General features: G+C 51.8%; 1 protein-coding gene across 1 annotated transcript; it reads right to left on the reverse strand.

Moving 5' to 3' along the window:
- Nucleotides 1–689: 689 nt before the first annotated feature.
- Nucleotides 690–10,595, reverse strand: MB (myoglobin). The gene is made up of 3 exons (XM_067697887.1): nt 10,420–10,595; nt 4,884–5,106; nt 690–1,380 (listed from the first exon to the last, which is right to left on the reverse strand). Exons 1-3 carry the CDS (start codon nt 10,512–10,514, stop codon nt 1,234–1,236), a joined length of 465 nt encoding a protein of 154 aa, XP_067553988.1. The 5' UTR covers nt 10,515–10,595; the 3' UTR covers nt 690–1,233.
- Between the last annotated feature and the right edge of the window lie 13,000 nt (nt 10,596–23,595).

Genomic DNA, 23,595 nt, shown 5'->3' on the forward strand with positions numbered 1-23,595 from the left:
GGGCATCTTGGGTGCTCTTCAAGTCCCTCTCTGCTTGGGTACCCACAATGACCCAGACCACCAGACCCCTGTCTGTAGCCTCTGCTCCAGTCGGCTTCCTGGCTGCCGCGGTCACATACCAAGGTTTTATTCTGGGTCCCTGGAGCGAAATGTACACATTCTGCCCATGCAGTTGGCCTTTGTAGACAGGGATTGTGTCTCTTGGCCTGTGTCAGTAAGTTATTCCCCATGCGTCTGTCCTTTCTCTGTGGCCAGAAGGTCAGCGCCTGCCAGCGGCTGGCCGCCTAGCTGTCTCCCCAGCTGGAGTCCCTGCCAGCTTCCAGGCCACACATTAAACCCAGCTCTGCCACTTACTAACTAGTATCCTTGAGTTTATTACCTAAATTGTGGTAACCACAGTGACCACCTTCCCCTGATTCTGCCTCTTCTGCTCTGCGTTCACGCAGCCCCGGGCTCCCGGCACTGATCGACTGCTTGCTGCCCCCACCAGACGAGGCTCTACCCTCCGTCTCCCAGTGCCCAGCACTGTCCCTGCCACTGAGTGGTGGCTCTGCCTCCTGCCCATCCTCTCCCTCCCTCCCTCCCTCCTCCCCATAAGGCTCCCTGCACACACAATCCCATCATGGCCTTTTCTCCCTCTGAACCCCCCCTTCACTTGCTCCAGGGGATGAAAAACACCAGGCAGAGTGTATGGCATGCGAGTCTTTTATTGAGCCAGGTGAGTCACTCCATCACCTGAGAAGGTACACTCATGTTCCAGATACCACGCGCCCCAGGGGCTGGGTGTGGCCGTCCAGTCCAGCCCGGACCTTCCCTGTGCAAGGGGACATTCTACCTTCTTCACGGGGTGAGTTGATGGATCAGAGAATTATGGCTGGCGTTTAGGTGGACGGTTTGGATTGGGGATTTAAGGTGAGGTTGGAAGGAATTGGGTTGGGATTTAGGTGAAAGGAGAATTGAGTGGGACCCAAACTCTGCCGGCCACCGTGAGGAGAGCCAAGCTTCTCCTGGTTACCAAGCTGACGACCCTCCACAGGAAGCCCGGTCCCCAGGCACGTGAAACCACCTGAACAAACCCTCATCCCCCTCCCTGCCCCCAGCCCCTCCGCATCTCCCACCGCCTCTCACAAACAAAGCAGGCACTCACTCAGAAGCAGGCACTACAGCTACACAAGATTAAGTCCCCTCCCTCCCTGCCCAGGTGGGTGGGGAGAGGGGCATGGGGGGTGAGGCTTAGCCATGGAAGCCCAGCTCCTTGTACTTGGCGGCGATGTCCTTCCGGAACAGTTCCAGGGCCTTGTTCATGGCTCCCTGGGCATCGGCACCGAACTCCGCAGGATGCCTGCTGTGCAGAACATGGATGATGGCTTCCGAGATGAACTGCAAGGACAGGGGCAGAGGGGGGTACTGGTCACAGGCAGGACAAGCCAGGGGCCAGATGGGAATCAGCCCGAACCCATCTTCTCTTTATTCTAGGGTCGTTTATTGAGCACTTGCTATCTATCAGAAATGCTGCTGAACGGCCTCCATGGATTAACTCCTTCAATCCCCACAACCTCGTGAGACAGGTACAGATGGGGAAACGGAGGCCCATCTTGGTACAGATGAGGAAAGGTCAGGCCATGGAACCACGGTCAAGGGGCTAGGTGGGCTGGCTCACCAGCTACCCTCAGCTGTGCTCAGCTCGAGGACCCAACCTCGGAGAGGAAGGGAAATACTCCTACTCCATGGTTTTATCCAGGATTTGGCACTCCGAAAATCTAGAAAGAAACTATTTCCATTTGTGTGTATTTAATTTTTGCGTTTAATGGCTTAGGACGGTGATTGCTTTAAATAGCCTTTTTGGGGTTTGGGCAGGGGGTCAGAACATCATATTTTCTGTGCCAAGCACAGAGTTGGTACTCAGAAGTATAGGTGGGAGAGAAGGAGAGAAGGGAAGAGGAAAGGGTTCAGGCCTACGACTCAGCCCCAGGACCAACTGTATCTTACACCAGCCTCACCTTCACTCTTTGCTTTCCCATCCACAATGTCATTACCCGGAAAATGGACACAGGCCATCTCTACAGCACAGGGCTGCTTTAGGGACTGAAAGATCTTGTGTCTGTAAGAAGCTACTGTGCTTTTTCAACGGTTTAGAAAGATTTGATGCCACTCACTACTGGGGCCTGTGGTCAAAGGGTGTCATTTTACAGAGGCCCAGACTGAGGTCACGTAGCAAGTGGACCCAGGGGATCGTGGACAAATGACAGCCAGAGCCAGGGACAGAGACAGAGAGGGCACCGCGGTTGGGTTTGCCCATTTTCTCCGGCGTCCGGGGTGCAAGTGGCCAAAAGCAGGGTGGGGTTGGGTGAGCGGGGGGGAGCATGTACTGCGGGCAGCCTCAGAAGCACAAATGTCAACATCTAGTAAGCCCTGCCTGGCTTAGAAACGGGGACAGCTCCACAAACACCTGCTGCTGGGCATCGATGTGGACATGTGTTTAATTCCCTTTTAATGTCATAAACACAACAAGAGGAAGTGGGGGGAGGGACTGACGTCAGCAAGCCCTGCCCATGGAGAACTCAGAGACCCAAGTTCCAGGCCCAGCTCCCTGACCTCCATGTGTGACCTCACCTGTAACATAGGGGCTCGTGACCCCATTAGGTCCTCCCACTCAGTTTTCCTGAGTCAGTGGCAGAGCCACAAATACTTAGAAAATCGTGGGCTGGGGCAGCTGGCAGATTGAGTAAAGATAGTTGCTTTTAGCACCCAGCGCCCTCTGTGCCCCTTCACTCACAGGTGAGAAGGAGAAATTTCTTATGAAGAACACAGACGAAGGTTCCATAGTGAGGGAAAGAGTAGACATGGGGCTCTGTCTTGATTCTTTTGCAGGGATTATGCAGTAAATTAAACCTGTTTTAAGTAGACCTGGGTTCTAGTCTGCTAGCTGGTAGTGCTACCTTGGCTCTATCATTTTCCCTCTCTGAGCCGGTCTGCTCATCCCTAGAGAGGGGATCCATCATTCGAGTCGTGTTGTGAACACCTCCACGTGCCACTGGGGCTCAGACAGAGGAGGAGCCAGGGTCTGCCCTTGAGGAGCTCGTGTCCCAGCCAGGAGACAGCTGGGTAAAGAGACAAATTACAGTACAGCCGGGCAGGCGCCATGGCAGCGGTGAGGATAAATGCCTTTGCAGCGGAGGGCTGGCAGATGGAGCAGCTGACTGCCTCAGGGGCCAGAACAGAGGCAGTGGCTTCTGAGCTGGGCCTCGGAGGATGAACAGGGATTTGCCAAGAGAAGACGGGGAGGGCAGGGACCACCGCTCGTGCAGAATCTCAGAGGCAGGACCTGCTCCTCATGTCTGGAGTGCTGAGATGGGCAGGCAGGATTGTTTGTGTGTGACTTGGGGGAGCAGGTAGGGGTGCAGGGTGGTGAGGCTGAAGAGGATGGTGGTGGTGGTTGTTCGTGGGAGATGCTGTGCCACAAGGGATTAAGAGCTTGGGTTCTAGAGTACCATAGATCAGATTGTACCTCCTGGCTTATAAGCTGGGTGACCTGGGGCAAGCTACTTAACCTCTCTGAGCCTTCAGTTTCCAAATCAGTAAAATGGGGATGAGAAGAGTACCTACCTGGGGAAGAGAATGCTAACTGCCTGCCCAATGTCCATTTTCTCCTTCTTCCTTGTAAGAGAACACTAGTTGTATTTGGAGTGGTAATAGGCTACATTTCCCAGCTTGCCATGCGTATAGATGGTCTTGTAACTAACTTCTGGCCAATGAAATGTAAAAAACATTGTTGGATGAGATTTCCGGGGCTCCTTAAAAGAGAGACTTCCTCTCTTCCTCTTGCTCTGTTTGGAATATGGGCTAGACGGCTGGAGCTCCAGCAGCTATCTTGGACCACAAGTCAACTTTGAGGGTGGACACCACATGCCAAGGATGGCAACACAGAAAGAACCTGCATCCCTGGTGACTGTGGGACTCCCATACCAGCTCTGCGCTCCCTACCTCTGAACTTCTTTTATGTGAGAGGGAAAGAAAACACTGAATGCAATTCCTAAGTTCATGGGGAAATCGTGAGAATTCCGTGCAGTGACCCAGGCAAATAGCTTATCATGGCCCATCCTAACTGGGAGCTATCATAATTATCCTTACCTTCCCTGCTGCACCAACCTGCCTGCTGCTCCCATCCCCAGAGGTGATATCCACAGGATCCTTTATCCCCCAGAACCCTACTGCTCCCTCTTGCCACATCCCCTCCTCCCACTGGGTCTAGACATAGGACTCGAAGCTCAGGCTCTCCCCAGCCCACCCAACTTCTCAGCCCATCACAGGGCGTTCAAACCAACTACTTATGCCTCTGACACCTGAGGCTTTCTCTCTTCATCTGCAAAGATGCAGGAACTAATAATTCCCACCCGGAATTGAGCCCACGTTGCTGAACTCCTGCCAACGAGACATGTATGTCTCCGACTCCCAGTGTCACAGGGGTTAGGAGCCGGGGTTCTGGAGGAATAGAGACCTAGTCTGAATCCTGGTTCTGCCACTTGCTGCTTCTGTGACCAGGGACAAGCTACTTAACATTTCTGTGCCTCAGTTTCCTCATCTGTCGAGTGGGTGTGATAATGGTACCTACCTGTGGAGAGAATGCAAGTTGTGCATCCCACATCCACTTCCTCCTTGGTAACAAGATACTAATTTGAGGGAGAAATATGTTGACTCTCAATGACCCAGGAGGAAGGTAAAGTGGGTGGCAGCCCACTTTACAGATGAGGAAACGGGGGAACAAAGAGGAACGACATAGGTCACCCAGCAAGTTACTGGCTGAGCTGGGACTTGAACCCAAATCTCATGCCCTTGAGGCCTCTCCTTCCATCCTCCCAGCCGCCCCCGTCCCCGCCACCCACCTCCAGGTACTTGATGGGAATCTTGTGCTTGGTGGCATGCGACTGGGCCAGGGGCTTCAGCTCCGCGTCATGATGCCCCTTCTTCTTGAGGATGGCCCCCAGGGCGGTGAGCACGGTGTTGCCATGCTTCTTCAGATCCTCTGAGGCCTTCATGTCAGCCTCTGTCTTCAGGTGCTTGAACTTGTCAAATTTCTCCAGGGTCTCGGGATGACCCTTAAAGAGCCTGTGGGCACACGGAGGGCTGGAGTCAGATGCAGGGGTCTGGAGGTGGCCAGACCTGAGTTCAAGCCCACGCTCTCCCAGTTCCCAGCTATGTGACCTTGGGTAACTCACTTCACCTCTCTGTGCCTCAGTTTCATCCAAGGAATGGAGATAACAAGTCCCTCCCTATAGAAGCGTGAGGATTAAATGAGATAGTATATGCTGAGGGCCACACAAGAAGTGTATAAATGCTTCCTATTATTAAATATTTTTATCATCATCTTCTCCTTCTTCATTGTTACAGTGAAAGGCAGGAAAGAAAGACATCTCTGCGTTGCACCCGGTTTCACCCCCATTTCCTCTAAGCTGTTGGGAGCATAGATGACTAAATGGCGTCACAGTGGAGCAGGGAAAAGGGGGAGCACTGGGGCCAAAGGACCTGGATTTGCTGAGCACCCACTGTGTGCCAGGCCCGTGCTAGGCTCTGCACCTGTGCTTCCCCTTGGGGACATATTATTCCCACTTTACAGATGAGAGAACAGAGGCTAAGAAGTGTGAAGTCCTAGCTCAATATTACATGACCGGGGTGCCGAAGAGCCAGACTGAAATCAGGTCTGAGTGACTCAAAAAGTAGCCCATGCAGGGAACCATCTCTGCAGCTTCCTGCCTGGGGATCGCCCTTTGATTTCTTAAATACTTCTGGCTCCAGGAGACTCACTACTACCTGTGAGAGCCGTTCCAGTCTGAGCTCAGAAACCTTAGAAGGCTCTTGCTTATTTTGCTCTGACTCCTTGCACCTCCCTGGCCCCTCACAGTACCGATGGTGAGGGTCCCTGGTGGGAGCCACCGCTAAGGACCAGGTCCCCGCTCCTGCCAGGGTCCCAGTGAGCTGGCCACAGTGATCTGAGCAGCCACCTGTCACCTTGGACCTCAGTCTTTCCTGCTGAGGAAAGGTGGAGGTTAGTTAAAGGGAGTCATACCTGCCACCTGGGCGGGAGTGATTTTCCCCAGTTCACTCGTGGGCAAACGGAAGACCACAGAGGTAGGTGAGTTGCCCAGGGTCACGTGTCTGGTCAGTGGCAGAGCCCAGACACAAACCCGCATGAATGGTTCCATAACTCACGCTCTCTCCTTTGTGTCGCACCCTGAAACCTCTGCAGGAGTGACCCTGTCTGCCCTGACTCCCCCTTCTCCTGTCTAATGCCTTCAGTTCTTTTAAAGGTTCCTCTTTTGTAGCTTCCTGGTTTTGCGACACGCTTAAACCTAACTGTGAACACACTCCAGTGTGCACAAGTATCTCATGGCACACACCCATACTCACAGGCGCGTGCACACACACGCACATGCATGCACAACGTAGCACGGACGGGAAGCGCTCCCTTTCCCAGGGGGCGTATCCCTGCCGCTTCCCCAGAACACCCAGGGCTGTCCACAGCCATGCCCAATGTCACCACCTCATCTAGGGCCCCGGCCAAACCTTGTACATCACTGACAGCTCATCCCTGGCACCTTTCACGCAAGGGTCCCTGGGCTCCTGACTATTATTATCTGGTGACAATGATCCTTGAACTCCTGCCTGACAGATGCAAGACCCAGAACCCACAGGCGAAGGCCTGAGGTCGGGACACTGGAGGAAGACTGTCTGGGGCAGAAGAGGGCCAAGGACCTGGGACCCAAGGCGGCCAGGGATCTCAAACATTTTGGGAGTTCCCTGGATGTCTGGGAGAAAGACTTCGGCACTGAGAATTATGGAAGCTGAGCTCTGGCCCCAGCTCTGCCTCCGATGTGCTGTGTGACCTTGAAGAAGTCACTCGGTTTCTCTGGGTCTTGGCGTAACTATCTATAAACCAAAAGGGTTGGTCTAGCTGATTTCTCAGCCTCCAAGTTCTAAGGCTTGACCTCCACCTCACCCTCCACTCTCAGCACCTGCCAGCCAGAGAGAGAGCCGGGTTTGCTTTAAACAGGGCAGAAAAATTGGGCTCAGGAGCGCCCACCGATCATCCTGGAATCACACAGCTGCCTCCCTCCCTTGGCCCCAAGTCCTGCAGCTGGGAGCCGCCAGGGCAGCCACAGGAGGCCATACCTGCACATCTGTGACAGCAATTGCCTGGAAAATGAGCAGATGGCAGGCCCTCGCCCTGTAGACATGGGTGGAGGGCTTTTCTCCAGCGTTTCAGAAGGGCCCACAGGCCTTGTGTTTTCATCCTCGATCCTATCATCAACCTGCCTAGTTTATCACAGGCCTGCTGGCAAGTCAGAGGGAAAGGAGGCCATCTCCCAGCTGTTCTCTGAGCTGAGGCCCAATCAGACACCCACACGGAAGACCTAGGACTCTCCCAGGCCTGCACAAATCCTTCTCTGCTCTAGAACCCAAGAACCAGATGAGGATGGGAATTCATCTCCAGTGTGTCAAGACTGTGGGACGATGTAGCGTAGGGGTCGAGAGCAGGCGCACTGATCCAAGTGGCCTGGATTTGAACTCCAGCTGTGGGACTTTGGGCAAGTTACCTAACCTCTTTGTTCAATGTAGTAATCATAATAATATCTACCTCATAAGGTTGCTGTGAGGCTTAAGTGAGTAAATATATGTGAAACACTTAACACAGGGCCTAGCAATCACTGCGTACTGTATATCTATATAAACATTTGCTGTCCTCTTTACCATCTCTAGCACCATGGTCACCATCACCATTCTTTCCTCCATCACCATCACCATCGTTAGGATTGGGAATTTTTGGTCCTGTCTGTAGCTGCCATTGGGTGGCTGGGACTCTTGGGCCGTGTCTCCTCCCAGCGACATGAGACGTATTGGCCACCAGCAGTGGCTTTCAAACTTTCCATGGCCTCAAAATCCTTTGTTCAAATGCAAAAATAAGTAAAGCAGAAAAGATTTGGGGAACGGAAGGAAAGGCAGGGGCCTGAAGCCCTCTCAGCAGCCTCCACCCTCCCGAAGCCCCCCTTTCCTGGAGCCAGACTCTCCGACTGACCTGCCAGCTATTATGTTCTAGAACATAATGGTCACATACTTGCAGTGAAGCCCTCAGTGTTTTATTAACAGACTCAGCTGAACAGAATTTGCCCTCTTTTATAATCAGAGGAGTGGGAGAAATGACCTTTTCTAGATGAGTAAGAAAGCCCAGGTTCAGCATCTGGAACAGAACCAAAAGGTCAGATCTTAAAGGGGCACTTTCAGCCCTAGGAGTTAGCAGCCCCTTCTCCTTGTCTCCATATCCCAAACACTAAGAGAGCAGAACCAGTTGGCGTGGTTTCTGCATGTCCTACAGCCTAAGACGTGACAGGCTGTTGGGCTCTCTGCGGCCTGCCAGGGGCCAGCAGTCTCCAGCATCATGTCTCGTCCCTGGCACCTGGCCCCAGGCAGTTCTCTCTGATCCACCCTGGGAAAGGAGGAGATGTTTCCCCATGACTCAATACCCCAAGTCTCCTTCAAGACATCCAAGTCACTGACTTAGGGCTGGCAGCCCCCAGATCACCTGGGAAAGACTCCTGCTCGGCAAAATGGTCTCCCACCCCAGCTACCCGGCCTCCTCTCCAAAAGTAAGGTGGGATCATGGACTCAGAGAATGCCAGGGCATGAGAGCAGGCAGGGATCTCAGAGACAGCGGCAGGCAATCCCTCCTCTCAGCAAATAGGGACATGGGACCCAGAGAGGACTAGCGACTTGTCCAAGGTCACACAGCAAATGGATGGCTGAGGAGTTGATGTCAACTTTGGGGGAGACTTTTGTCCAATCAGGCAGGACCTGTTGCAGCCCAAGGAGCCAACTGACAGAGACACAAGAGGAGAAAGACATAAAGGAACACCCCAAGATGCCAGTTAGATTCAACAGAGAACTTGACTGTCCTCTCTCAAGTGTTTCTGGCATGGACCATTAAGGGCTCAACCTCCAGATAACAGGGCTTCTAGGACTGGGCATTCTCCCCAGATTTGGGAGCTGGAGATGGGTGAAACCTGAGGGAGGCTGAAAGGGCATCTAAGTGGGAGAGGATAACCTACTCTGGCTCATACACAAGGAGAAATTCATCTGTAAATTAAAGCGTGAAAGACAATCCGTTCACTGGTGGTAACTGGGGCCCACCTTCTCCCACATGCAGAAATATTGAGGTACATACATCCCATTAGGCTTTTGACCTGTGCTGCCCAGAGCATGAGAAAGGGCCAGGAGGAGGGGAGAGCCCGTCACCATCTGGGGAGGAAGGCAACTGGGACATGAGATTCTATTGACCAGCCACAAGCCATTTTCTACTTAAAAATCTCAGAAGTTTGTGGGGGGCGGGTTGTTTGTTTATTCAGGAAGCCCTTGCTACAGAAGGCGAGATGTGCTTGGAGGCTCTCCTGAGCCCTCAAATTCAAGACATACTCAACATCAAAAGTCACTAACGGGTCTCTGTCTTCTGTTTACTAATTATAATTCTTTAAAGGGCCCAAGTCTAAGCTTCGTCTATAATAGTTATTAACATCTTCTGGGACTCACTCTATGCCAGGAATTAGGCTGGGCCCCCTACAGGCATCATCTTATTTAATTCTTATTTCCACTCTATAACGTATATATTAGGATTTCCACCCATTTTATTTATTTATTTATTTATTTTCCGGTACGCGGGCCTCTCACTGTTGTGGCCTCTCCCGTTGCGGAGCACAGGCTCCGGACGCGCAGGCTCAGCGGCCATGGCTCACGGGCCCAGCTGCTCCGCGGCATGTGGGATCTTCCCGTACCGGGGCACGAACCCGTGTCCCCTGCATCAGCAGGCGGACTCTCAACCACTGCGCCACCAGGGAAGCCCCCACCCATTTTATAGGAGAAGAAATTGAGGCTCAGAGAAGTTGTGTACCTTCTTAAAGGTCACACAGCTTCTCGGTGGCAGAGCCAGCTCTAGAACTACATACCTCATGTTGAAAGCCATGTCTTAGCCTTGACATTTTATAGACTTTAATGGACTTGTGACTCTGGGGTCATCCTTCCCTTCTCACGTCCTTTTTGTCCTCATCCACTAGGTGAGGTGAGACAGATCTCTCAGATTTTTCTTGTTAATTCTGTCTATAATTCTAGGTTATCACTTAGTGGGCTCTAGGCATCCAGGATTTGATTGTCAAGCTCCTTTCAGCTGCTGGCATAGGTGTGAGATGGATCCCCTTTCCTTTCCTGACTCCAATCTCTGACACATAAAAGCAAAGGAGAATCAGATAAGAGTTTTAACAAAGTCAACTAATGCAGCCAGCTGGTCAACCCCGGGCAACCGTTCCACCTTGCAGGCAAACATTCTTGATCTTTGGGAGGGAAGTAGGTGATAGGGGCAATGGGGTTTCTTCCTTTTACCTGATGAGGATGTCCTGCCCATGGCCTGCGAGATCAGCCTCCACCTTCCCCCAGACGTTCAGTACCAGCTGCCATTCTCCGTCGCTGAGCCCCATGGCACAGTCTGAAGAAGAGAAGAAGAGCAAGGCTAGGCTGACTGTGTATCCTGGCTCCGACCGCTGGGGTCTGAGGCTGCCTGGCCCTAAAGGGATTTTATACCTTCCCGGATGCTTGACAGAGATCACTTGACACCTCGCTCACTCTCTCCCCCCCCACCTCCTTGCACCCCCCCCTTTCATGCAGGGGTCTAATCTTTTCATTTCTCTAGCCCTCACATGGAAGCTATTTTGAGGCAGGTGCCGTTGGGGGGTGGTAGGACAACTCAGGCCTCAGGTTGGGGGGGGGGAGGAGCTGTGTGAGTGGAAGGAGTGGGGAGGAGGTTGGGTCACTCTCTGGACTCTCGGAGGCCAACAGAAAGGGCATGACCAAGGCTGATGCCAATGGCCTGAAACCCAACTCCCCCTTCTGTCAGCCATCCTGTTTATTAGCCAGGGCAGCCGTCACCCTGGCTGGCCCCGGGACTGTCCCGGCCCTTAGCAGTCGCTTTGTCCACCTTCTGCCCACTTTGCCAGAATGCCCTCACCCATCAGGGTGGTGGGAAGGGGCTAGATGGTTTCCTTGCTTATAGCTGGGTGGACCCAAGCAGATCCGTAACCTCTTGGAGTCTGCATTTTCCCACTCCACCCAGAAAACTCCTGGCTTCACGGTCTTGCTCACATATTTCTCTCTGAAAAGTTTCTCTGGGGCTTCTCTGGTGGCGCAGTTGTTGGGGGTCCACCTGCCAATGCAGGGGACACCGGGTTCGTGCCCCGGTCCGGGAAGATCCCACATGCCGCGGAGCGTCTGGGCCCGTGAGCCATGGCCGCTGAGCCTGCGCGTCCAGAGCCTGTGCTCCACAACGGGAGAGGCCACAACAATGAGAGGCCCGCGTACAGCAAAAAAAAAAAAAAAAAAAAAAAGTTTCTCTGGATACACCCCTCAAGGTCCACTTCACTGCTTGCCTTTCCACTGCTCTGCGTGTGCTCCTGCTGTACTCCTCACCCCGTTGCATAATATTCCTTTGTTTCCATGCTGGCCCCTCCATTAGTACCAAAGCAGCCAATACTCACAGAGACTTTGCTGGGTGCCAGGCCCTATTCCAAGCACTTTACATTCGGTAACTCGTGTAGGCCCCCAACAGCCCTATATGATAAATACGGACATTACCACCATCTCAGGGAGGCAAGTTAGGGAAATCTGGCATGGCCGCACAGCTAGTTGTTGGAAGCGTTGGTATTTGAACCCAGGAGTTCAGGCCCCCAAATCCATGCTCCTGAACACCCTACTTTGATTTCCACACGGTCAGGGGCTTTGTTTTATTCATCTGTGTATTTCTTGGACCTTGCACAGCACTGTGTGCCACATTTGAACTGAATAAATGTTCATTGAATAAAAAGATGGCTGGCCTTGCAAGGAAGGCAAGGGGAGGATGATCAGCCTTTATTTTATATCCATCCATCCATCGTCCATTCATCCACCCACCCATCATCCGTCACTCATCCATCCACCTATCCAACCATCATCTGTCCATCCATCCATCCATCGTCCATTCATCCACCCACCCATCATCCGTCACTCATCCATCCACCTACCCAACCATCATCATTCCTCCATCCATCCAACACACACTTATAGAGTACCTACTGTGTGTCAGAAACTGTGCTACATGCTGAGGACACAAAACCAGATAAAACACATCCTGACGTTCAAGAAACTCAGTCTCCTAGGGGAGATAAGTAAGAGGAACAAAATGACAGTACAGTTTATTTAGTGCTATGATCAAGGTTTACACAGAACGTTACAGCTTACAAAGTGCCTCCTTGGGCAGGATTATATCTAATCTTCCCAATGGCCCTGCGAGGAAGCAAACATCACCCCATTTTACAGCTGTGGACCACGAGGCTCAGAAAGGATAAGCAGGTGTCCTGGCCATCCTGGGTCTGTACTGGACGTGTCAGTTATGGCTGCCCCACGTATGCAGCCCTTTCTAAAGATAACTGCCCTGCCCCAGCGCCCGCAGTCATGTCCGCTCTCCAAGCCTGTTGCTAGGCGCAGCGGATTGGACCAGGACTGGGACCTAACCCGAGGCAGCCAATGGCAGGGCTCCGCCAATGTCTATTAACTACAGCGTCAGATCCCTGGCGAGAATGGGCTAGGTGGTAGGAAATGCAGGGTCAAAGAGGGTTTCGTGGCCAACACTGGGAAAGACCCCCAAACTTGGGTAAGACCCCTGTGCAGCCTTGGGTCTCCATTCTGACCGCTGAAAAGCTCACTCCAATTGCAGTTTGAGGATTACCGTCAGCTGCCACTCCTCTGTGACCCCTTGTGTATCCTTGAGTGGGACCAATTTATTTACTGAGCTGATTCCTAACAACCAAAAGGGCCAGAGGCACACAGGCCCCTTCCTGACAACGTGCCACACTGAGGCCCCGTGTTAACCCAGGACACCGAGCTGGTGAGCCTCCAGGAGCCGTGAAGCCTTCACAGTGGAAGGTTCAGCAGCAAGTTGAGTAGCTAAAATGCCATAGGGGTTTTCTGGGGGGCTAGTATTCGTTCATTTGTTCATTCACCGGCCTGGTATGGAAGGCCTCCTCTGTGCCAGGCCCAGGATCAAAGGAAAAGGCAATTCTGAGAGATACTGCCGAGGGCTCAGCTCCTACTTCTGGCCCCTTGCTGGAGGGTGAGCCCAGCAGCGTGGGAGGGGAGGGCAGAAGGAAGAGAGGCAGCACATTGGCCCTGGCCTGGGCCGGCCACTTGGGGCCCATCGGTGACACCCCGAAGAGAATCAGCATGGCTAGCTTCTGATTTACGTCCTCAGCCCTGGCAGTGCCGTTTTCAAACACCCTCTGGCCGGTGCTCTTTTGAGAACCTCAGAGCATCCCCGAGGGGCTGGCAGGGCAGGGTCGATCATTATCCCACCTGGCTGTACAGAAATGAAGGCCTGGAGAGGTTATGCACCCACTCGAGGCTGGTGAACGGCAGAGCTGGAATCCACAGCCCTCGTCCCGTCTCCAGCCCCCCGAGTTGTCTGGAAACCGCCTGAGTACTTAAAATCTCATCAGCTCTCCCAGCGCTAAAGTGTTTAATATGAAGCTGTCACCTCCTTGGCAGGCGCCCCCATTAACTGGCAAGTTCATGGAAAACTGTGGCTTTGAAGTTGATGAACCTTTTCAAGTTTTACCTTTTAAGTTAATAGGAAGGAACCAACATTTGTTTGTACTTACACATCTCTACAACAGAACTGGCGGTACCTAGGAGTTTGCTATGGCTACCTGGAGTCGCCAGCTTCGTTTAGGAGCTATAATTATCCCTGTGACAGCCTTCAAACAGCCGGGCCAGGGAAACTGGAAAGTCACAGGATAGGAAAGCCAGGCTGTCTCTGGGTACAAAACTTTCTGCAGCCTTACGCACTCCCATCACGTACATGTGCACAGGCGTGCACACACACAGGTGGGGTAGTCTGACACCCAGTGGGGCAGGACTGGATCGCACCAAGTGAGACCTGCCCCCTCCTCTTTTTCCCTTTCATATCACAGAATCCTGTGAATGGGAAAATCTGAGCCTTGTAGACTCATCCTCAAGTCTTCAAATTCTGGACACTTGAGATTCCAGAGTTACAATTCTAGAGGGCCGAAGTCTTCAACTTTCACCACTCTGAACACTTAGATTCTAGGTTCCAGAGTCAGAAAGCTAGAGAAAGAGAAATCTAGAATGATAGGGCCACGGGATCTTGGAGCTAACAGAGGCCTTCGATAGTGTCCTGTCCAAGTTCCCACTGAAATGCAGGAATTCTCCCTACAGATCATCATCTAGCATCTGCTTGAATACTCCTAAGAGCAGTGAGCTCACTACCTAAAGCTTTAAAGAGGCTTCTTTTTTTTTTTTTTTTTTGCTGTGCGCGGGCCTCTCACTGTTGTGGCCTCTCCCTTGCGGAGCACAGGCTCCAGATGCGCAGGCCCAGCGGCCATGGCTCACGGGCGCAGCCACTCCACGGCATGTGGGATCTTCCCGGACCGGGGCGCGAACCCGCGTCCCCTGCATCGGCAGGCGGACTCTCAACCACTGCGCCACCAGGGAAGCCCTAAAGAGGCTTCTTTATATCAGACCGAAATATGCCTTCCTGTCACGCTCAGTCCCTTGTCCTGGCTCTGGTGCTCCTTCGGGATGGGGAGGAACAGTCGAGGGAAGCTCAGGCTCACCTCAGACTTTTCCTGTCCAGACCACACATCCCAGGGCTTTCACTGAGCACCCTTGGCTGGCAAGGTCAGCCACAGCCTGTTTGGTGGGAAAAGGCCCCTTCTGCATCTTCAGTATCTGGCGACTCTCACCTCTCATCACTCACATACACAGAGAGAACTCTCTAGCAAGGGGCGTCCAGTGCCCCTCTGCACGGGTTTGAGTCCCCAGGTGACTGAGCACCAGGCCCTCTCTTTCAAAGGTCACAAGTCCAGTCTGGGTGACCTGGGAATTTGTGAGCCCTTATGCAGCCAACAACTCCCTCCAGTGAATGGGGGGTTGGGGGGTGTTACACTTTAAGGCTCCACCGTAAGGACCAAAAATGCAAAGAAAGAGCATTTTGGGTCTTCAAAGCTGCAGGTCCCCTCAGCCTTGGCCACCCTCCTTCCTCCTCCTCCCAGGAGCTGCCCCTTTGGAGGTCAGCCTGGCATGGGCAGTGCCTCCCTCCCCCACACCACCACCCCTACCCGCCCCCCTACCCCCCCCCCCCACCTCGGCTTGCTCTTTCCTGGAAGAGTCTGCCTCCTGGACCAGTGCTAGGCCTGACTCAGAGCAGGGCTGCGGCCTGGAGCCTGCAAGACCTGCTGAGGTCATCGACGGAGCAGTAGGACCCCCAAGCTGGTCCCCAGACTCTACTTGGGCTCACTGCCCACTCCCCCCAGCCCCCAGCAGCCATTGTACTGACCATGTCTCCCCTTCTGCCCAGCTGTCCTCCTAGAGCCTCCAGCCAAGCAGTGGGCTGGGGGCGGGGAGAGGTGTCACAGCAGCTGGGAAGCCTCACGGGGAGCTAAAAATACAGTTTATACGGCAAGGCTCCTCCTCTCCCTGGAGGCCCAGAGGGGCTTATTGGACGAGGGCTCTCAGGGACACCAGGATCCCAATATTCCGGTCAACAGGTGTGGCCCAGGGGCACAGCCTCCCTTCCCCTCCCCCGCTCCCCAGCCTCTGAGGCTTGGAGTCACTTCTCCAGCCCCACCTTCCACCTGTCACCTGGGCGAGCCAACCCCACCTCCACAGTCCCCCTCCCTCATCAGTCCTCCCTCCCTCCCTCCCTGGCCCATCTCTTGGAAACAGCTGCGCCTCCAGGAATCCACCCCCATCACCGCATGCCACCCCTTTCCCAGCAGGTGTGCCCTCCCCCCCACCCACCTTGGCTCCAACATAGATGCAGCCTTCTCCTCTCTCTCTGCTTTGGGGTGCGGCTCCCCATTTCTACCCTGTGAGCTTCCTCAGAGGCAGGAATGTAAAAACCACGGACACACAGCCCTTACTGCCCCTCACAGCAGCCCTTTTCAACAGACACTTTTAAAAAATTTGAAGTATAGTTGATTTACAATGTTTCAGGGTAGACACGGGTTTTTTTTGAATTTTATTTTATTTATTTTTTTATACAGCAGGTTCTTATTAGGTATCTATTTTATACATATTAGTGTATATATGTCAATCCCAATCTCAGGGTAGACACTTTTATAAACGCCACTTTTCACAAGAGGAAACTAAGTCACAGAGAGGTTTAGTTGTCCAAGGTCACAGAGCTGGGAAACGGCCAAGCACGAAATTCGAAACCAGGCAGTCCGGTTTCAGAGTATGTGCTTCACAGGTAGGACCTGGTCTAACTTTAGATCCTCCCTCTTCCCCCTTTCACCTTTTTTGCCAGCCTCTAGCAAAGGGCCAGGTCGATAAGCTCTCTGAATTGTTTATTCTATTGAACTGAGTCGCTTCCTGGAGGTGAAGGCAAAGACAGCGTGCTGGGAGGCTGACAATTGGGGTGCCCTGCTGCCATCTAGTGGCGGCGAGGAGAAAAGCCTCCACCCCTGGCTCCGCCCCTCCCACTGCGTTCTTTTGTTTACCCAGCCAGCAGGCCAGCAGCCGGGACGGGGGCTTTTTCCATCTTTATACTCCTGGCACCGACTAGAGACGGCTTTCCAAATTATTAAAAGATGAACAAGCATGGTCCTTTCTCGCAAGGGACTCAAAGTTGAGTGGAGGAAACATTCCAGGGGGATTCGGAACATAACCGAGATTTGAGCAAAGAGCTATGGGCGAGTGAGAAGGTAGCCCCAGGTACACATGGAGAAGACCTGTTGGCAGAGGTGACGACCGGGCTTGATCTTAACGTATGAGGGAACTCCTACAGGGTCTCCTAAGCAGAAGTAACAAACCGCGTGTGCAAAAGCCCAAGGGATGTGTGGGGAAAGGAGTGCTGAGGGGGGTGAGACCTCCTGAGGGTCCTCCTGCACCAGAACCAGGATGGGGGACTTAAATCTGACAGTTCCGTTCCACAAACACGTGCTCACCTGGAGCCGGGCTCTGTGCTGCACCCCAGGGAGAGCAGGGTGAACATCACAGCGTCCTTGAGCTTTAGGGGTGATGAGAGGGAGGGATGTGTAAACAGATGATGACAGTACTTTGTGATAAGAGCAGGAACAGAGGCAGTTCAGCATAAGTGTAAAGGCTTTGGAATCAGACACCTGGATTCGAGGCTTGGCTCCATCAGGTATTACTTTTGTGATTCAGGGAAGGTATCATCACTTTCCAGGGCTTTTGTTTTTATAGCTGTAAAATGGGAGCTTTGAAAATAATTACCTATCTCAAATGTCACCATGAGGATTAAAAGAAGAGTGCATGTACAGGACTCAGGGCGGTGCTTGGCACACAGTAAGTGCTCAATAATTGCTCCCTGCAATATAAGGTGCAAAAGAATCATAAAGGAGGAAATGATTAATTTCACCAAGAAACGTGTAGCAGAGAAGGTGATGTCTAGGTAGGAATTTGAAGGATCAATAGGGGTTGTCTAGGAGCAAAGTGAGGAAAGGGTATTCCAAGCACAAGGACCAAAACATTCAAGGGCATGGAAGTTGGTGTGTTAGGACTAAGTTTGGTTGTGGGTGGCAGAAAATCCAAAATAGCATGGCTTTAACAAGAGAATATTCATCCGTCTTTCATATGGAAGTCCACAGGTAGTGGTCCAGGGCTGGTAGGGCACACAACATGTCAGGAACCCAGCCTCAGTCTACTTTAGTGCTCTGCCATACCACATACGTGGTCTCCACCCGCCCCGATCCAAAATGGCTGCTTGAGTCCAGCCATCACATCATGATTCCAACCAGCAGGAAGTCAAAAAAGGTAAAGAAGTTTGTGCCCCCTACCTTTAGGGACACTTTCTGGAAGTTGTGATCAATACCTCCTCTCCCTGCATATCACATGGCCACACTTCTCTGCAAGGGAGCCTGGGAAATGTAGTGTTTATTTCGATATGGCCATATCCCCAGATAAAAACTGGAACTTCTTTTACTTAGAAAGAAGGGGGAAATGTAAATTGGTTGAATACAAGAAATTTCTGCCACAGGAATTGTAAAGAGCATGTAAATATAAAGTACAAATATTTTAGTGTTTCTGTGGTGGAAAAAGTGAGGGAGAGGGTGATAGAGGATGCAGCCAGAGAATTAAACAGAGGCCAACCCCAGATGGCCTCGGAAGCCACAAGAGTTAAGAGTTTCCCCCCCCCCCCCAGGAGAGAGCCAGGAAGGGTTTTGAGCAGGGAGGGCCATGGTCTGATTTGCTGTCCTAGAAACACCACACTAGTTGCAGATGGGAATAATGTAATGGGGGGGGGGGCTCATTGTGGAGGCAGGGGACACTTCTCCCCAACATTTTATTCTGAAATTTCTCATACATGTGGCAAATTTGAAAGAATTTTAGAGTGAACATCATATACCTACCACCAAAATTCTACCACAGACATTTTATAGCTTATGTTCTCGCGTATCTATACATCCCTCCACGTATCCGATCTTTCTTTATTTTGTGGCCTTTCAAAGTAAATTGCAGGCAACCGTTCATCCACTTCCGCCTAAATACTTCAGCATGCATGTCGTTAAGGAGACTTCAGTGTTCGTTTACATTTTTTTCTTTTGACCTAAAATTTATATCCAATGAGATGCATGCGTCTGAAGCGGACTTTTGCTGAGTTTTGGTAAATTCGTACACCTGTGCAACCCAAACCCCTATCAGGATACAGAACATTATCATCCCGCCCAAAAGTTCCCACACGCCCCTTCCCGGTCAGTCCCCGCCCCCACTACCTCCCAGAGGCAACAGCTGTCCTGATGATTTGGTTTTTATAAACCACAGATTGGTTTGGGGAGGGGAGATCTTTAAGAGCCTGCTGTGGATCCCACATCTGGACTGAGGGAGAGGCAGGGCGGAGGGGGGAGGAGGAGGGGACAGGCTCTGTAGGGGAGGCTGGGGCGAGGGGGTGAGCTGGAAGCCCAGCGCAGCGCCGGCAGCGGGTGTTGTTTCTGGCTGAGTTAACTGGGCAGATGATGGCGCTATTTACTAAGGCGGGCGGGGTACCCGGGAAAAGGGGATAGTGAGTGAGTCTCCCTTGGGACAGTAGCATCTGGAGCGTCTGTGAGACATCTGTCTAGCAGGCGTAGGGATACACACGCGTCCCCAAGGCTTGTACTGTCGAGGTGGCATCGGAGAAGTGGTAGCCATGATTCTCCAGCGTGTGCATCCTTCCCCTGCCCAGGCCCCCGCTCACACAAGGCTCCCGCTACCGGGAAAGGCAGAGCGGCCCCTTCTCCGCCGGTGCCGGAGGCCACACCCGTGCTTTCCTCAAAGCAGCCGAGGGAGGGCCGTGGAGGAGGCACGGAGGTGATTACTTCCGGTTGGCAGGACCCAGATAGGAGCCCCCACTCCCGAGGAGGGGAGGGGAGGGGGCAGCCAGGGAGGGCAGGGCCCACCTGGGCGGTCCCGTCCTTACCCCTCCTTCCTCCCTCTCTCCCCAGCATCCTGCCGCCTGGTACCTGTTCCTCTCTAGCGACTGCGGCCCACCTAATTCCAAATTCCTCTTCCCTCCCCTTAAAAATTATCAAAGCCCAGGTCTCAGCGATTCAGATCTCCTCCAGGGAGGAGGCCACCTGGTCTGCTTCCCTGGAGACAGTAGTGGAAGCAGAGAAAGTGAAACATGGACCCACACTCCCTGACTGCAGTTGGGTCCCCCAAATCTATCTAAAATCAAATGCAACTCACCCCAGCAAAGAGTAATTTCTTTCTTAAAAACCCCCTTGGGCGGGCTTCCCTTGTGGCCCAGTGGTTAAGAATCCGCCCGCCAATGCAGGGGACACGGGTTTGTGCCCTGGCCTGGGAGGATCCCACATGCCGTGGAGCAACCAAGCCCGTGCGCCACAACTACTGAGCTGCGCTCTAGAGCCCGCGAGCCACAACTACTGAAGCCCGAGCGCCTAGAGCCTGTGCTCTGCGACAAAGAAGCCACCGCAATGAGAAGCCCCCGCAGCACAATGAAGAGTAGGTCCCGCTCACCGCAACTAGAGAAAGCCCGTGCACAGCAACAAAGACCCAATGCAGCCAAAAATAAATAAATAAAATAAATTTATTAAAAAAAAAAAAAGAAATGCCTACCACCCAGGATCAGGTAGACAATGAATGGAAAAATGCTTTGCAAACTGTAAAGTACGTAACTTGTGAGGATGTAAACACTTAGGACCTCTTCCCCGAGGGACTAGAACCCCATTTTACTTTTGGCTTCACTGGAATGCCTTGGGAACATATCCTGTGTTCTAGAACTTTCCCTCCACTTGCCCCTCTATCAAAATGTAGTTGTCATGGGTATCATTTTCCCTTATGACCTGTCTTAATGGTTACTGGTGGAATTCAACCCCTCCTACCTCCCCACCAAGAGATTTTATTTCAACAAAGGCAAGCACAAGCTTGTTATCCAACCCCAAAGAAAGACTCCTTACTTCCATTCTACCCTAGACTGGACTCTGTGACATCCTTTTTTGTTTGTTTGTTTGTTTTTGTGGTTCGCGGGCCTCTCGCTGTTGTGGGAGCACAGGCTCTGGACGTGCAGGCTCAGCGGCCGTGGCTCATGGGCCCAGCCGCTCCGCGGCATGTGGGATCTTCCCAGACCGGGGCACGAACCCATGTCCCCTGCATCGGCAGGCGGACTCCCAACCACTGCGCCACCAGGGAAGCCCCTCTGTGACGGTCTTGTATCATGTCTCATGGACTCATCTGCCCCCACCTGTGCAAAGCCCGCCCTTCTCAACATGGCACTTCCTCCAGGAAGGCCTCCTTTCAGAGCCGCAGCATCATGTAGACACCTCCCTCCAGCCCCATCCTGTTCTTACTAGTAGAATACTAAATATGCCCTTATTATAGCTCCAGGGGAAGGAAGATCTTATCTATTCATTCATTCATTTGCTCAACAATATTTGTGGAGTACCTCTTCTTTATCAGGTACTGTAGCATTTCAAGGGTGTAGAGAATTACCCTGGTTTCTGAAGAAGAAGAGGGAGTATTAGCTGCAGGGAAGAAGGTGAGCAAAGGCATAGCAGTGTCAAAACCTGGACTGAGTTAAGGAAGCAGGGAGTGGCTGGATCACAGGGTGCAGAGTGGTGAGGAACGAGAGGTGAGGCTGCACGCGTGGGCAGGATCCAGTTGTAGAAAACTCTGACATCGTGGCCAAGTCCTAACCATCCTGTAAGGCCTGACTGAAAGGCCACCTCCTCCAGGAAGCCCTCTGTTGTTGACCTGTATTGTTTTTGTCTTCCTAGCACTCCCGCTCCCCCGCCGCTTTTCCTATTGGGAACTCATTGCATTTGGCTGACTGCAGCAGCTGGTTCAGAGGTGGGTGTGAGATCCAAGCTAGACAAATCAGATTCTTCTCTGGGACATTTCTGCCAGACCTCTTGGACGGATTTGCCAGGTAAGGAGGATGTGAACCTGGGGCAGCAGGTGGCCTCTGGCCTGAAAGGTAACAAGAGGTATAGTGAGGTAGAGCCCTGAGATATTTTTCTGAGCTACTGGGTCCGTCTATGCCTGAAGCCAGTTGTATCCTGGACCTCCCAGTTACATGTATTCAATCATTTGTTCATTCAACAAATAGTCGCTGAATGCATACTCTGTTAGTCAGGGTTCTCCAGAGAGACAGAACAAATAGGATATATATATATCTGTATCCTATATATAGTATATATATAATCAATAGGTTATATATATATATGTATGTATTCATATATGTATATGAAGAAATTTATTACAAGGAATCAGCTCATGCAGTTATGGGCTGTGAAGTCCCATGATCTACATTTGGCGAGCGGCAGACCCAGGAGAAGCAAGGGTGAGGCTCCATTTGGAGACTGAAATGGAGCCTCAAGGCCTGAAAACCAGGAGAACTGATGATGTAAGTCTCAGTCCAATGGCAAAACCAAAGTCCCAGCTCAAACAGGCAGGCAGAGAGCAAATTCTCCCTTCCTCCACCTTTTTGTTCTATTCAGGCTTCAATATATTGGATAAGGTCCACCCACATTGCCATTGCGGAGGGCAATCTGCTTTACTCAAGACTACGAATTCAAATGCTAATCTCGTCTGGAAACATTCCCATAGACACACCCAGAAATAATGTCTAACCAAATATCTGGGCACCCTGTGGCCCTGTCAAGTTGACAAACAGAGTTAGCCATCACACCCACCGTGTGCAAGGCACAGTTCTAGGTAGTGAAAGTACAGCAGCTTTAAAAAAGACAAGGGGCTGACCTGGTGGTCCAGTGGTTAAGACTCCACGCTTCCACTGCAGGGGGCGGGGGTTCTATCCCTGCTCTAATATCCTGCATGCCGCATGGTACAGCCAAAAAAAACAAGACAGAAAACGACAAAAATCCTACCTAGTGGAGCTCACATGGTAGTGGGGGTAGGGTGCGGGTAGAAAGATTTATAAATAAAATAAATATAATAAGATAAAATAAACCCCTAAAATGGCATGTTGAGTGATAAAAAGTGCTATGGAGAAAAATAAAGCAACAAAGCAGAGAAGAGTCATAAAGAGTGTTGGGTGGTGAGCGCGGAAACATTTTAAAATTTAGTTGAAAAATGTAAGTAAAAATTTAATTTAAACTTTCTAAAGAGGTAAAGGAGAGAACCAGGGAGATATCTTGAGGAAAAGCATTCCAACCGAGGGAACAGAAAGTGCAAAAGCCCTGAGGTAGGAGCACGTTTTCGTGTTTTTTTTTTTATGTTTATTTATTTATTTATTTGGCTGCAGCGGGTCTTAGTTGTGGCATGCTGGATCTTCCTTGTGGCATTTGGGATCTCTAGTTGTGGCATGTGAACTCTTAGTTGCGGCATGTAGGATCTAGTTCCCCCCTTGAGGATCGAACCCAGGCCCCCTGCCTTGGGAGCAGTCTTAGCCACTGGACCACCAGGGAAGTCCCAGGAGCATGTTTTCTTATTCCATTAGCAAACGCTCCCTCTCCTAGTTCCCACTGCCTGTGGCCTGTACCTCTCACCATCTCACCCAGTTGCCTTTCTTTTAATTCATGTATTATTCAGAAATACCTACTATTTGCCAAACAGAAATGCTCTCACCGTGGTGTTGATATGATCTCTCGTTTATGGATGAAGTCAGGAAAGTTCAGAAAAGATAAGTCATTCTTTCCAGGGCCACCGTCCCATGAAAAGGCAGAGCTGGGATTCAAACCCAGGCTTGCTCACCTCTAAACCCCGCGTTTGTAGTCCTGCCTCCCAAGGTCGGTGGCCGAAGACACTGGGTACATACTTGGAAAGAATGCTAACTTCTTTGAAACTCATCTATAATTCAAGCAGCTGCCTCTGAGGACAGCAATACCTTGAATAATAAAGCTTCGACCAGATATTCCATCAACCACTCTGTGAATATCAGCCCATTTCATTTCATAAACCCCTGGTAATGCAAGGCTTGCTGTGTCCATTTTCAGGTGGAGAAAGTGAGGCTCCAACCACCCTGCGGAAACTCACAGGTCAGCCTGGTGGGTCTTTGGCTTGGTTTCTGGTTCCCACGTGTCCCTAATCCCCTCC

Source organism: Pseudorca crassidens, chromosome 11 (genome assembly GCF_039906515.1).
Source record: "Pseudorca crassidens isolate mPseCra1 chromosome 11, mPseCra1.hap1, whole genome shotgun sequence".
Taxonomy (NCBI): domain Eukaryota; kingdom Metazoa; phylum Chordata; class Mammalia; order Artiodactyla; family Delphinidae; genus Pseudorca; species Pseudorca crassidens.